The 16686-nt window shown below is 36.3% G+C and overlaps 1 protein-coding gene across 1 annotated transcript; it reads right to left on the minus strand.

Annotated features, from left to right (window-relative positions):
- Nucleotides 1–2312: 2312 nt before the first annotated feature.
- On the minus strand, nt 2313–3260 carry LOC149559184 (uncharacterized). Its single transcript, XM_089828375.1, has 2 exons — nt 2868–3260; nt 2313–2734 (listed from the first exon to the last, which is right to left on the minus strand). The coding sequence occupies exons 1-2, from the start codon at nt 3186–3188 to the stop codon at nt 2354–2356; spliced, it is 702 nt and encodes a 233-aa protein (XP_089684501.1). The 5' UTR covers nt 3189–3260; the 3' UTR covers nt 2313–2353.
- Between the last annotated feature and the right edge of the window lie 13426 nt (nt 3261–16686).

Below are 16686 nucleotides of genomic sequence, written 5' to 3' on the forward strand. Positions count from 1 at the left end.
TTTCCAAAACATTTTCCCTTAGTTGTCCAAAGCTTATGCGTTGACGTGTGCAATAAATGAATAAGTACGTACAAAGGAAAACGTTGCCTATGTGAGCCCTTCCTTCCATCTCATATACCTAGTAAACGCCTTCCGCGTAAAAACTAGTATCACTGAACCCAATATAATACTTGTTAATTTAATCTCTTTTGAACATATCAAACTGAAAAGGTCTATTCGAAAAGAAAAAAAAAAAAAAAAAAAAAAACCAAACTAAATGCATGGATTCATTACATAGTTTCCGTATACGTTTCTTCGTCCTTTCCCTTCAGATAAATACGCGTTAAAACCCGGTGCATATCATGTGTAGATATCGGTCAACATGTATCAGCAAGTACAGCAGAGAACACTACCCAGCACTGAACATTTCTCCGAAATAATTGTCACTGATCTCTGAAAATTCTCAAGCATGGCTCAGATGTTGGTTCGTTTTTATAAAGGTAGTCCCAACTTGAAATCTTTAAAAAAAGCTATTTTTGTGTGCGTGTAGTTGTCATTAATTGGGCTCAGATCATCATCACTTGCTCTGCTGGTCTGCTGAATTCATCTCAGCATGTTTGCATAGTGAGGGGACCTAGTCTTCTTCTTTCTTTCTTTCTTTCTTCTTTTTTTTTTTTTTGGTTGTTGTTGAAGATTCAAGGAGTTTGGATAGCTAACAGTCAAAGATTGAGGAGTATCTGTTATAAGCACGATTTTGGTCTCATCTTTTATGATGCCAAAATTACTCATTCAGTGAGACTTGTTCTCCGATGGATTCATTTAGAACCATTCAAATTCACCACTAGACTAAAAACCCATTGAAAGGTTTTAGCCAAATGAGTTGTAAATATTATTAATAATGATGAAGGGCTTTTGGGGTTCCTACTATTAATTTTTTTTGGATTGGCTGGAAACTTTTATATGATAGATCATTCACAAGCTTAGATCTAAAGAGCATTTCCCTACATGTTTATTTTGGAGGAAGAAACTTGACATTTCTACACTAAGCCATGTCTGCCAGAGCCCTTTTTAATTACCTAGTGGGTTGCTTCCCGCTTTCTCCGTTTCATCCTCGTAGAGGTGAAGACAAATGTCATCTTACATGATTGGGCGGAAATCTTAAAGAGGGTTCATTGTTTCTCCCAGCTTATATTCTAGCATAATACATAAGCAAAATATGTCTTCAAAGTTCACACTAGGTTCCATGAAATTCTTTCTGGTGGCCCTCATGGTATCGAGTGTGGAGATGGTGAAAGCTTTAAAGGTTCATTATATATATATATATATATCTAGGCTGATATACTGTATGATAAAGTCGAGAAAATGATTAACCACAAATGGGGCTGAACCCTGATAAGGGTTCTTCTGTCTTCCTTTATTTGGAAGCATAAATCTGCCTTTCCACCCTCCATAGTCCATGGCTTCTTGATCTGAGCTCAGACACTAGAAAAACTCATCAGAGGGTAACGATTCTTCTCAGAAATGAATTCCTGCATAACTTAATTAGGAACACAATCTCTTGATTTCAGCACCAAGTTATCAGTGATGGAAGCCTTAGTACTTTTGCTTAGATCTTCCTCTCCCACAATATCTTTTTCAAAGGGGAAGGTGTTGTCTCTCTGAAATTGCCCCATTATAAAGTGAACTGTAGCAGTTTAAACCCTCTTCATTTTGCAGATTCAGAGATCCTTAGCACTTCATAGTTACATGCTGCAAGAGGAAAACAGCTAAGAACGGGTTGGAAGTTGCCTACTCCTCCTTCCAACTGATTGCCATTGTCACATACTGGGTTAACTTTGAGTCAGCCAAAGCATCATCTAGCAGCAGCAGGTCATAATAAATACTGAGATAGATGAGTGGGAAGTAGTAACCTTGTAATATTGCTATCAGGATTCAACTGTGTAGTTTTCAAGTCAAACTAATTGATCCCTAAGTTACCGATTCGGATGCGGATTCCGGAAGCGGATATGGGATGCGGGGATTTTTATTTTTTTTGGATGCGGATGCGGGAGGAAACGTATATATATATATATATATATATAATATTATAATATTAACATATGCAACGAAATGGAATAAAGATACAAAAACAAATCATTTGATAAAGCATAATATGACTATGAATCTATGATACTTAACAGTTAATTGAACCCTTAAACAAAATTCAAGATATTTCAAAATTCATATGATATTCATATATCAATATCAATATGTGTTTGTCCAACATTAGCGTTTAGTCTTGACTCTTAAACAATAAGTTCAAATAGGTCATGTTCAAGATTCAAACAAAATAAAATTTAAAAACATGGTAAATGATTGAAGTCTGAAGATTCAATCAATCAGAGTCTGGCTCTGAATCATAGGGATTTGCAAGAAAATCCACATTCTCATTGTCATCTCCAACTGCTGAAAGATCATTTGAACCAAGCATGGTTCCACTTATGCTAGATGCACCACGTGCCACACTAACATCATCACCGTCTCCAACTGTAACAAGATCATGAAGTGTTGCATCCAAATCTGCACACTCAGGGGCTACATCCCAAAGCTTTGTTGCCCCTTCCTTGTAATGATCATTCTTACGTGACAAAAGACGCAAGTTGGTGTGGACAAAGACCAAGTCCTCAGCTTTCTTGGAGCCTAACCGGTTGCGCTTCACCGAATGGATAAAGGAGTATGTACTCCAATTCCTTTCAGCAGCAGAAGAACTAGCAACCTATATAGTTGTCACAAAACATACAAATGAAAAGCAAATTAATTTTATAGAATGTGTGAAACACTAAATTCTACAATGCAAGTGTAAACATAAAATTTTAAAACAAATTTACAAAACAAAATAAAAAACTTACTTGTGATAGGACTTTGATTGCAAGAGGTTGAAGATGCTTGAAAGGTTGACCATACATGTACCACCATGTGATAGCTCCCATTCTATTTTGGTCCTTTAGTGCAAATGGAGAATGCTTTAACCCCGAAGCAAACAACCCAAATTCTTCCCTCACTTTTTCATGCATTTCTTCTAGTGGGAAGAGTCTTGAAAGGGCTTTGTGGCACCCCTCAGCAACCTCCTCATCCGCAAATGGTGCAACTCTATTCGGCATACCAGCTATCTCCTCACTATAGTACCTAGGAGATAAGGCATATGCAAGGAGGTGCAATGGGGTAGTCATCTTATTCCAACGATGGTTGATAATTGCTTGCACTTGTTTGCATAAGGCTTCACATTGTGTGGGGTCACTCTCATGTGCTTGTATAGAATGTGTTACCTTCTCAACCATGGTGTCCATGCCATCATACACATCCCCTAAGCAAGGTGTATCTGTATCAGCAAAACGGAGCATAGTCATGATGGGCTCGGTGAAATCCAATACATATGCCACACGAGCCCACCAACTCTCATTCAAGATCAAATTCCTGATCCTTTGTCCTCTTTCTGAATTTGAGATCTTCCATACACCCCATTGATGACCGATGACCATTTGACTTAATTCATCTTTTACCTTGAGGAGTCGTCTCATAACAATTGTATGAGATGCAAAACGGGTCTCAGCAACCTAAGCAAGTTAACAATATGTCAATTGACAATATAATTATAAATTTTAATTTCTAACTAAATTACAAAACCATGAAACTTAGTAATTTAAAAAAATTAATTTACCTTCAGCAACTCCAATTTGGAGTATGTTCTAAAAATGGATTGTGACATGTGGTGGTTGGTCACAAACATCTGTATGTCCTCCCCCTCTTCATATATTTTCTTCACCCAATCTAATTCAGTGCCAATCCTCTGCATGATCAAGTTAAGGGAGTGAACAGTGCATGGAGTCCAAAAAATATGGTCATACCGACTCTCAACTAAAGCACCTGCACCCCTGCAATTTTTGGCATTGTCAGTGACCACCTGTACCACATTCTCACTACCCACCATCTCAATGGCCTCAATGAGAATTCTAGAAATGAATTCCGAATCCTTCACTTGCCCTTCACAATCAATGGCCTTCAAAAACATTGCCCCTTTGGGGGAAATTGCAATCACATTAATTAGTGGCCGGTTTCTTGTATCCTTCCAACCATCTGACACAATAGTTAGACCCGAAGTTTTCCAAGATTTTTTGATTGGTTGAAGGTCTCTCTCTATATGTGCCCTCTCTTGTTGCAATAAAGTTGTACGCACCTTTTCATAGCCTGGGCTTGTGTAGTCAGCTGGTGATTCTTTGATTGCTGCCACCATTTCCTTCCAATATGGTGATCTCACCAAGTTGAAAGAAAGCCCATTCGCATAGAGGCAACGTGCAATAGCTTCATCAGCGCGGTCTCTTGCCCCCATTTTAAATGCGGTGTCCAATGGGCCTCTTTTACGGGTTGAAATTTCCACTTCTTCCTCATCCTCTTCTGGCACAGGTACCTGCAAGAATGGGTGTTGGGAGGATGCCATTGGTTCAGTGGGTGTCTTTGGCTTGCTCTTTGAGGAAGGACCTTGATAGTAGCTTTTTTTTGATCTATTGATCAATGCATCAGCAGCTTCTTGTTCTCTTACAAATGAAAGTATTTCCGCGCTAGTCATCCCAGTACCATTTTTGCCTTTGCACATTCCAAATCCTTTGCCAGCAGGGCCCATAAAATGAAGCTTCACTCGAGAATATGAGCTATTGAAAGGTTTTCCTTTGTTACTTTGACAATAATTGCACTTCCAATAGTATGAGCCACCTCCTGAAACCTGTGATATCCGTGTTGTATGTCTCCACAAAGGAGAACCTACATCAATTTTGAAATTATCAGTCCCTTCCCCTCCTTGGCCCCCCACTGAACTTTGACTAGCACTACCACCGGTATCCATTCTTGTCTAGTTTTTTGCAACCTATTTTATAAGAAAATAAAGAAATTTTAATTAGTTCCTAACAACAATGAACATCAATGATCATGCATACAAGTGGAAAGAAGTGAGAAAAACTACTAAAATAGATACCCGAAGTTGCTTCTACATATCTTTCAAAAAAAAAAATTTGAAAAAAAACTTTAAAAAAATCTTCAAGAACTTAAAAAAATCATCAAAAACTCAAAAAAATTCATCTAAATACTCAAGAAAAGGATTGATCACTTACCTTGAATGGTTTAAACTTCTTTGAGAAAGCTATCTCTCCCTCTTCGATCAATCCTCTTCGAAAATGCTGAACTTAGCTTCACAATGAAGGAGTGGCTGTAGGTGCAAACAAAACTCTAAAATGACTCTTGTGAATGCTTCTATGTTGTCTTCTAGGGTCGTTTTAGGGTTTTATTGTGAAAAAATGCTTTTAGTCACATGTTTTTTCATTGTTTTAAGTTAAAATATACTTTATTTAATTAGTTTTCCGCCTAACTCCCGCGGATGCGTCCGGATGCTCCTGGATTCCCTGCGGATGCCGCCCGGAAGCCACCCGCAGGCATCCGGAGGCTTCCCGCATCCGTTCGTATCAGATGCGGAAGCCAGGGAGCAGGGCCACGAATCGGTATCAGAGATTGATCCATGTTTCATGAGCAGTGGCCATCTCTCATTCACTAATTGAATCTAGGCGATGCTCGTAGAGGTGAAGCACCAGACTTTCTGGGAGGTTGCCCATTCCAGTACTACTCCAGCTTGAACATTCTTAACCATGGAGTTTCCCCCATAGCTAAACTCACTCTGCTTGCAGCCCCATTTGCATAACCTTCACCAAGTGTCGTGCCTTATGAACCCATGCATTCATTAGAAAGCCCCTTAAGCTCATCAATTGATAGGTAGGGAAAACCTTCCACAACAAGTTTAATTGTTATATTGCTATAAAGATTCAACTATATAGTTTTAAAAAGAGGGTAAGCTATAAGATAGTCCGGAGGGATTAGTTTACATGGGCATTTTGGTTTTTAATAAATCGTTGATAGATTTCCCCTGCATCATTGATATGCACGATTATACTTTTGGTAACAATGTTTTAGCATTCCTTTTTCTCAAACCAGTATGATTATTCTTTTGGTAGCCAAGAGAAGAATCCATATTAAGCTTCCAAAGATTTATTCTTACATTTCTGGATAGACTAGTCTCCGTAATGGATGAGATCAGTAGTTTGTAAGATGTCTTACCTCTTAAATCTGGAGAGATTTAAATCCGAGACCATGAAAAACTACCTACAATCTGAAGCCAACTCGTTTATCCATGTAGACTTCGAGCAATCTAAATGTTATCCAGAACATCAGCTATTGGCAGAGGCAATGAAAATAATCATTTTGTGTGAACCTTTTTCTTAATTTCCATATTGAACTGCTGTTTTGCTTTTCCCTTATAGGCCTAATGGATTTTTATTCAGATCCCAATTTATGAAGAGGTATTTTAATAGTACCTTCTTTGGAATTGTTGGATCCTATTGTTTTTTCAGACCATAGATAATTGCATCTAATTCAAGCATTGTGTATAAACAAACGTTTTGAATTCTCGCATGCTTTTTTTCAGGACAATCAAGATTGTCTCGAGTACTGGGGGTGAAGTTCTGTTTGTTCAGAGGAAGAGGATGTTAATAGTTAAGAATAAAATCTTGTTTAGCTAGAAGAGAAAAGGCTATGAATATAATCTTCTCAGAGATGCACTTCAGATAATTACCTGGTACGTTAATATTATTTGCTCAGACGCCTTTTCAACGGACTGCTTTGCGCATCTGTTTTGTTTAATTTTTTATGAGCGCTCTATATATTTGTCACGTTTTTAAAAATACATAAAACTTGCCTATTTCTAATTAATTTATTTTTACCTATTTGAGTTCAATGCTTTATAAATCGAGGAGAAGTTAACATTTATTGTAATTTTAATGTTATAATGACCATTAAGAAGCGCTCAAAGCATATGACCAACTATTCAAAAAGATATAATCGATGGGTTGAAATTAACTAAAAGAATGTTGAAAAGAGTTTAACGTTCTATCATTAGAGTCTTTTGTAATCAAGTTTTAGAATAATAGTGTGTCTTTGGTAGTACCGTTTGAGAATATCTTGAATTTCGTAGATTGAAGGGATTTCAATTGGAACAAGTAAGGATCCTTATTTTCTTTTATTATAAATTGAGCGATATTTTTTAAATAGAAAATATGTCATGTTTTGGGGTCGTAGAACTATTCTTTATATTTATTGTACCTAAATTTTTAGACTATATGACCTTGTCATGTCCTTTTTAGGGTTAAGAGCTATCCTGTTTGATAATAGAAATGTGGAATTTAAGGGCCCATCGTTGGTGAGGGGTAGGTTGAACTTGTGTAGTGTGCTACCCTTATTAAGCAAAATGTGTATACACATTGAAAAGTTTCTCTTAGTATATGTGAGAATAAACTAAAAGTTAATAAGACAATGATAAATATAAAAAGAGTCAATATAATTTATTTCTCAAGAGTAACTATGGTTACTTGTTAGTGCAAATATCCAAGTAACATTGTCTAGAATTAACATGTTACAAGGTTATATGACTATATATGAAGTTAACAAGGAGAACAGACATAAATGTAAATTGCTAAGGTAGAAAAGTGACAAAATAGTGATCTTAGACATTGTACCTAGTTATTACAATTGAAAATCTCTTAATAATATATGTACTAGTAAATCTTTGTTTAAAGACTTAAAGCTTATATTATACTTGATCATATTTAAAAAAACAACTTGTCAAAATTGTTTGCAAAATTACTAAATGACAATAAAGTCTATATTATATATAGAGGGGTTAGATTGATTTAACCTCAACTCATTAGTTTGTTTTACATTACAACCATCTAGGTAGGTTAGATTAAACATCAAAGGTTCACATGACTATACAAACCTTTGGAAAAAAGTTTATGAAATCAATCACTTGGTTCATGAGATTTTTTGCATTAATATTTGGACATTTAGCGAAGTTTGTGAATGACTTCAGCTTTTAAAGTGCACTTACTAATAGGCAACAAGAAGCATTGAGAGGGAATATAAGATTGTTTGATATGAAGAAACTATATGATGGTTTACATGTGGAAGTCTTTTAAGGATTTTTCTTTTAAAATTTATATAATATCGAAGACAATATTATGCTAGTAAAAGTATACAAGCAGATTTAAAGGTTTTTGTATTTTTGGATGTCTATCAAAAAATCAATTTTCATTATGATCATAGCTAATATTATAACTTTGATATAGTTTATTTTTTAAAATTAAAATAATATTTTTCTTGTGGTTATTACTAAACTTTAGGTTTCATTCCAATTAGCATTATAGGTTAAAATTATAAATATTTGTAAGACTAAATAAATAAATCATTTTCAAACTTATATATTTATATTATAAATATAATATAATTAAAAATAATTTTATAGTATAATTATGCATCAAAAGAGCTACAACACAACGATAAATTGTGAGCCTCTCATCTAAGATGTGTTAGCTTTGAGTTTACTTGAGCTTAACTAATGATAGTAATAATTAATCACAACAAACGACTTCAACCTATTACTATTAAAAAATGACAAACTATAAACATTTTAGCTTTATATATTAGCTCATATTATAAATAAATTATAATTTTAATTTTTTAAAAAGATTAATATACTTTTAATCTAAAAATATTTTTTTTCAAAGAAATAAGAAACTTTTCATCTATACATAATTTTTTACTAAAAGCTAATTTCTATTTTGTAAATAATAAACTTTTATTACAAGTATTTAAACATAAAATTTGTAATCTTAATAAAAAAATTTAAACTATAATAATAAATCATAATAATAAATGTTAAATCTTAATCATAAACCTAATATTAAATTTAATTAACTTAATTCTAACGTTAATTCAAGCTAGCCCTAAACTAAATTGAGTTCTAAATAAATTTTACATCAAGCTAAATTTTAAACTAAGGTGAATCTTAGAATAGATAAAACTACTAAATTCTCTTCCAAACCATCATTCTTATTATCAACACCTAAGAGGAGAAGCTCGTATCTACCATAAAATGTAAAATGACAAATTTAATATGTTTTTTGGATTGTCAAAGGGTTATAAACCATCACTGCCGGAAAAAGTGCTTGACGGAGATAAAAAATAACTTCAGTGGAAAATCAGACGGGAGCCGACTTCACTGACATGATTGACATGAATGGCATAGCGTTTTAGTCGGACATGTGCTGGTGTCAGTTACTAAACAACATAAAATGATACAACTTTTTAAGCGTCAATATAATTTTTTCAGCATTTGTTATTGCCTTGTCGTCAATTTAAATCATGGAATGTTCTTTTTGGTGGGAAATAAAATCAATTGTTAAGAGTTCTCCGTTGAGCTTCGGAATGTTGTATTGACGAGGATTGTGAAAAAATTGGAGTACTAGATCATTACGCCCCTTTCTTTAGCTGACAAATTTTAGATTTGCTCTAAGGTGTTGGCCACCACTCATGTTTACTACTCCTCCAATTGGGCTCCCTCTAAGGCTTCATACCTCAAGCTCGAGCAGTTGTTGAGGGATTTTTTCTTGGCCTTAGATGCTTCTCATCATGGCTTCCACAACGTGGTGTGGGAGTATTTTTTTTGCCCAAAGACTTTGGTGGCCTTGGGCTACTTTCTACCTAAAACTAAGGCATTGCCCTTTGTGCGAAGTGGGTCATTCTGGCTCTCATTGGTAATGAGGCCTAGGAAATTCTTTTGAGACATTGCATTTCTTTAGGCTTCCCAGTTAACCAACTTGCTTGGAAGGGGATTGGCTTTCAAATCCTTCTTATCACCTCTGAACCTGTGCAAATTCAAGGTACTTGTGTTGCTAAAAACATCTGGAAAGTTTGGGAAGTTGTCAAGCCATGGCTTCGATGGGTTCAAAGATGGTCTCTCCATGAACCAGCACAACGTGTGATGATCTCTCTTATTTTCCATTCAAGGTGTGCCTTTGGCCAAAATTCAAGGAGCTAGTGCTCTATGTTTTTTCAAATGTAGCATCAAGACACTCAAAGATCTATATTATAGAGTTACTATGAGCCTTCACTTATGGGAGGATACACAGGTTCAGTTCAGGATTATCTGTCCAGATCGTCAGACATTTGATCTTCTAGTTTTTGTGGTGCCTTCTCATATGTTGCACAAGGTTGGTATTAAGTCATCTCGCCCGTGGTGGAAGGATTGGAAGTGGTATCTTGTCACTCCAGTGACTAGCTAAAAACCCAAATTGGGTTATCAATGGTTTGTTCCCCACCTACCTATGGTTGATGTCCTCAACCAATGCTGGCATTTGCAGTTTTCTTAGAAGACTTGGAGTCTTAGGTTTGCCACTATATGGAAAGCTACCTCTGGGCCCTTGGCTCCAACATTTGGGTGTTCTTGACCCCAAATGTCCCTTTTGTGGACAGTGAAAAAGTTTTTGGCATATTTTTTGGTTCTACAGGCATGCTTAACATTACTTGTTAGTGTAGTTTTTTATTTTTTCTATTTTGCTAGGTTTTTCCTACACTTTTAATAATCTCGCTTAGGTTAATAAAGCATGTCTTAGTAGGTGAATGGTTGTGAGGTGTCACCTTCCTACATGTGAGCATCCATTAGTTATCTTGGGAAGATACTTTGCTATCTTTAGTTCGATAGATGGTTGCTCCTCATTGGTTGGTGTTGCCACCTCCTCCCTCTTCCTAGCCTATATAAGCATGCTACCTAGCTTGTATTTGCATCTCTTATTTTTGCATCCTCTTAATGCTATTTTGCTTCCAGCATTTGCATTACTCTCTTGGAGACTAACTTTATGATGCTATTCTGATTTTGTATCATTTGCATTCATAGTTTAGATATTTATTTTTTGCACTAGTTTTCTGGGTTATTAATCTTATCGGATTCTAACATGATATCAGAGCTTTTCTATGTGCAAGAGTAGATTTTCGTTTCCTTATTTGAGAGATTCGGGGGGGGCTAATAAATTTTATTATAGTTTTTTGAAAAACGAAGTATGCTCTTCTCTTGCATCTTTGGATGATCTTGAGAATCATAAAAGTTTTGACAAAAACGATTTTTCTCTGGGGTTTCAATCTCAAATCTGACAACCAACTTGCATATTTGCGGTTTTCAACCAGTTTTGCAGGTTCTAGCATGCCATTGATGGACTTAGGAAGTTGATCTAGCATTTGCATGTCATATTTTGGTTGCTGGGGTCGTTTTTTGATTTTTGGAGCCGTTTTTTACTGTTAAAGGCGTCTAATTTACACTACAGCAACATCTTTTGTACATCAAAAAGAAAAATACTTTTTGAGTTTTGTTCGCAGCCCCGAAAAACCATCTGGGTATCTTTTAGATTTTGCATGCAAGCTGTATATTTTGCAAAATCGAGCATGAAAGGCTACAACCATACCCCTCTCCGTTGGCAGTCGCAGATTTGAACGCAGTTTTCAAATGTCTTGTTCTTGCTCATACGAACTCCGATTTTGATGATTCTTGTTATGAACTTGGCTATTTTTTTGTGTTCTATCCACCAGTGGAGTTGTTTTTTGATTTTCATGCATGAATTCTTCAGAAATTGCAGATTCTCAGCCGTGACTGTGCATAGTTCTCGTTTTGGAAACTTTGGAGGATCATAACTATATTTTTTTTTTGAAAGTGCATGATTTTTCGAGTAGATCGCAGTGGTGCTATTTGTTTCCGTGATTATTGTGCCCAAGTTTCACTTTTAGCATATGCTCTTCATTAGGGTTTGTAATGCATTGAAATCAAGACCACTAAGTATTTCTTTCTAGCGGCAGTTGTAAACACACTAAAATAAAGTGCCAAATCATATTTCTTTGGGGGGCATTCTTTGATTGAGTAAAAAAGGGGGGGGGGGGGAAGGCATTGTCGTGGCTGGGTTCTCTTCTTTGTAGCATTTCTTTGCATTTCTTCATCATGGATCAAACAAATATGCCCATCCTAACTCCATACAATTACTTTGAGTGGAAATCACGCATGACAATTCACTTAAGGAAAGGATTAAATAGGATAACTATGGGACTTGAAACTGAACCTGCTAAAGATGAAGACAAGCCTAAGTGGTTTAACAAATGTGATGAGGCATATGGAACATTGTGTTTGTCTGTTTCTCCTGACTTGCTATTTCACATTGATTCTTTGGATACACCAAATGAAGTATGGACAAAGCTAGAAACACTATTTGGCACACAAGATTCAATGAGGGGTCATATTTTGGAAAATGAATTAATTAGTTTGAGTCCAGGCAATTTCAACACAATTCAAGATTTCTTCACCAAATTGAAATCACTAAGGCTGCAATTAAAACAATGAGGAATTGAAAGAAAGATGAACAACTGATTCTTAGTATTCTCTCTAAGCTAAGTTCAGAATATTCTGTGTTTGTCTCTACCTTCTATGCTACTAAGGGTGCACTTGGTACTCAATTCACCATGCCATCTCTAGATGATTTTGCTGTCAATCTCACTTGAGAACAGGACAAGCTAATCTAGATGGGCACTCTTACGTCCTCTAAGTCAAAATGCCTTGGCTGCCAACCAAGGCACAAAAGAACAACAAGGACAAAGTAGTAACAACAATAGTAAGGACAAGAAACAAAAGAATAGCAAGGAGAAGAAGGATCAGATACCATTTTCTTCAAAAGTAACTATTGATACACCATCTTCCAAGGGCGATAAGCCTAAGAAAGAAAAGGTCAAATGTGCCTATTGTGAAAGACCTAGTCATGATGAACATAAATGTTTGCAGAAACAACTTGATCACTTGACATACATTCTTGAGAAGAATAATATCAGTGTTCCTGAGTCTATCAAACAAAGTTCTAATGAAGGGTCTAACAAAGAAAAAGAAAATAGCAAGGGGAAAGGAAAGGGCAAGGCTTTTTTTGCAGTTGCTTTCTCACCATCCACTTGGGTTCTTGATTTGGGTACTTCACACCACATGGCTTCATCTAAGGAAGAAATTGCATCCTTGGAGCCATGTACTATGCTTTCTATGTTGATGGGTGATAACACTCCTGTTGAGGTGTGTGGGAGAGGGTCTGTTGATGTGGCGGATGGCACATTCCATGATGTTCCTTGTGTACCCTCATTATCAACTAATCTCCTATCGGTATACCAAATCACTCACACAAGTTTAGGCAAGCAGGTTGAGTTCACTCCTAGTTCAGTGGAGATATGTGAGATGTACAATGATTCTACAGTTGTAGTTGGGAGAGCAGATCATTAGTCACGACTCTATATGTTTTTTCACTTTGTTCCTGATTCTCCTTTGACTATTTTTCTCACTCACTTTAATGATGTGAGCAGATTATGACATGAGCGGTTTGGCCATCTTAACTTCCACTACTTGCATTAGCTTAACCAGCAAAGCATGGTCACAGGGTTGCCTTCTACTTTGACATTGGAGTCACTTGGAATACATGATACATCTTCTAATGGGTCAGATTCACTTTAGCAGTCTTCTACCTCCACTTTTGATGCAGAGAGTGATTCAAAGGACTCACCTCCTTCCTCTCCTAGTCATCATTCACAGGTTGATGATTCTCCTCTAGATTCTCCATCTTCTGGTCCACTTTTGGCTAGACAGACCTTGCAGTTTGCAAGTGATTGGGTTGGGGATCCATCAGACACCAAGCAGACTCATTCACAATTCCAGGATGCTCTACATATCTTCATGAGGCTTTTGGTATTTTTGAGTGGGATACATCAATGCAGGAGGAGTATTGTTCCTTGATGAGGAACCACACTTGGGATCTTGTCCCTTTTCCTAAGGAAAGAAAAATTGTTCAATGTAAGTGGATCTACCGGAAAAAATTTGCAAGCTTTGCTGGGGGTGTGGGATGCTTCATCTTTTGGGGGGGCCTCTTCCTCTCACTTGGAGTCCTAATTTTCTTTGGGGAGTCTCTTTTCTCTCTCTTTTGGGGGAATTTTATGTACATGGGTACCTCATCAGGCTTGACTTGTCGAGACCCATTTCTACATCCACCTAAGCTTCGCTTATGGGGGGGGTGTTAGTGTAGTTTTTTATTTTTTCTATTTTGCTAGGTTTTTCCTACACTTCTAATAAGTTCGCTTAGGTTAATAAAGCATGTCTTATTAGGTGAATGGTTGTGAGGTGTCACTTTCCTACATGTGAGCATCCATTAGCTATCTTGGGAAGATACTTTGCTATCTTTAGTTTGATAGATGGTTGCTCCTCATTGGTTGGTGTTGCCATCTCCTCCCTCTTCCTAGCCTATATAAGCATGCTACCTAGCTTGTATTTGCATCTCTTATTTTTGCATCCTCTTAATGCTATTTTGCTTCCAGCATTTGCATTACTCTCTTGGAGACTAACTCTATGATGCTATTTTGATTTTGTATCATTTGCATTCATAGTTTAGATATTTATTCTTTGCACTAGTTTTCTGGGTTATTAATCTTATCAAATTCTAACATTACTAGCATTGGATTCATGATTTTTTCAAGCCACTTTGCCTAGTGGCCTTTTCTTGACACATGGTTGTTCTGGGAGATTCACCCAGGATCCCTTTTAAGTAATCCCAAGGTTGGCATGCTTTTTGAGTGGAAAGTTTGTTTACACTCTGGAAAGATCAAAATATTGTTTTATTCTCTCATAGTTTTCTTGATATAAATGTTTCTATGTACACTAAAGCCTATATTTGTAACAATATAATGATGCAAATTCAACTATAGACTAACAAGGTGGCTTTGAAAGTGGTCTACCTCCAAGAGCTTCTTTCTCATTGGTGAAACCCTCCTTGCATGGTGGCCAGGATTTTGCCTGACGCTATCTCTGGAGACTGTACATCGCCTCATAGCTGCCAACAGGGTCGTTGCAGTTACGCTTGCCGCTCACACACCCCGAGGTCACAACCTTTGCGCTACACCCCTAGTGGTAGATTTGGTGTTCGTCATGCTCAGCGTTGCCTCCTCGGAGGTTAGGCTCAGGTTGGTCCCCAGTGGCTCCTCTGGTTACTCTTGATTCTGGTTGGCTTTCCTCTAGCCAGGACCGTATATGATCGTTCCCTTGGCTGGATTTAGCTATCTCCCCTTCCAGGTAGGAGGGAGAAAAAGATGCTACTACTCTTGTTGTTGATGATGGGTGGGCTCCACTTGAGCTATCCCATAACCCTGCTGATGTATGGGGTTATGATGACAAAGGTCCTCCTCCCTCGGGTGACACTGCCCTTGCTGCTTGAAGGCTTTTATGTTGTTGTGTTATATTTTGATGTTTGGACTTCAGCCTCTAGGTTTTATGTTGTTTTTTGATGAGTAGATGAGCTTCCAGCCTCAGGCCATTTGAACTTATGCGAGGTGATCTTGTATCCCCCAACCCCTCTTTTTGTGAATATGTAACTTTAATAGTTAATTAATAGAGAAGAGACTATTCATAAAAAAAAAAGTTATAGATTGACGGATTTGATTCAATCGTTTTGCATCCTGTGTAACGAATTTATGATGGTAGATTGATATTTGAAGTTGGGTGACTTTAGTATAGGGACACCTTCGGCATAAAAATAATGTATAAGACTGCTAATAATCCCTTATTAAATTAGAAATGAGAATTTTCCTTTGTTCAAGCTTGTTTTTCTTCTTCTTATGAAGGCTAAAGAATTTTTAAATAAGATATCTCTTGACATCTTCTTCGTGAATTTTATTTATAAAATATAGGTATGCTAGATTAATCAGGGCTTAAATTGCTAAATATTAAGAAGCTTGTAAACTAAATACAATTTATACAATTAAATATCTTGAAGCTTTCATTTTGACAAAACCCATTATTTACATGCCTACCATTTAAGGTTTTGAGATTCTTTTCTTTTTTGGATTTGAATTTATTAATTTCTAGGCTTTAATTTTTACTTTTGCTATTCAAATTTTATAGCTCCTTGCTGTCATTTTTTATCTAGAGTTTCACTCAAACTAGTAAATGACACACTTGTTGTTGAAGCCATTGAATCAAAACCCAATGAGTCATCTTGAGAAGCAAAAATGGACAATAAGCTTATAAAGAATATGGGTGGGAGTCAAGGAAAAATTGTAGAATTTACATTTCATGATGATGTGGTTGAGTGCGCAGAAAAATATCAACATAGATTTGGGATTTTGTTTTTCTTAAGGGGAATTCCAAATTAACATTTTTGTAAATGGTCTAATACAAATTGGGAGAATAGGGGCAGGGATATTTGAAAACTTGAGAGGGATAAGAAATTTTATGTTGGTTTCACGTTTAGATTTGCAAATCATGATTGTTTTGTGCTTCAATATAACACCTAATTTGTTGCCTGCAAGATTTAACTCTTGAGGTCTACCTTGTAGGCCTACTCTTTTTCTGGTGTAAGGGTTGTTGGACCCATCAATATACCCGGTGTGGAATAAAGTACCATTCTTATATCTTTCTTATCAAACTTTCTTAAAAGAGATAGCATGATAAAAGAAAAAAGGCATAGGGGGCAATTACTAGGATGGATAATCAAACTAGGACACTTGAGTAGCTCTTCATGTTGGATGGAATAAATGGCCCACAAAGCTCAAAAAGGCGCAAGCATTGAATGGATGAAACATGTTTCCTTTGCTACAAAGTTGAATGAACACTATGTAAATTGGAAAGTAAATAGTGCAAGATGTAAAGAAAAAATGGAGTAAAATGTGAATGTAGATAGATCACATATTATAGACTCAATTTTGTTGGCAATTTGGCTAAGGTAGACATTGGATGTTGTCATT

The sequence above is a fragment of the Cupressus sempervirens genome, chromosome 5, assembly GCF_028749045.1.
Source record: "Cupressus sempervirens isolate cs-2001-9-10 chromosome 5, ASM2874904v1, whole genome shotgun sequence".
NCBI classification, from domain to species: domain Eukaryota; kingdom Viridiplantae; phylum Streptophyta; class Pinopsida; order Cupressales; family Cupressaceae; genus Cupressus; species Cupressus sempervirens.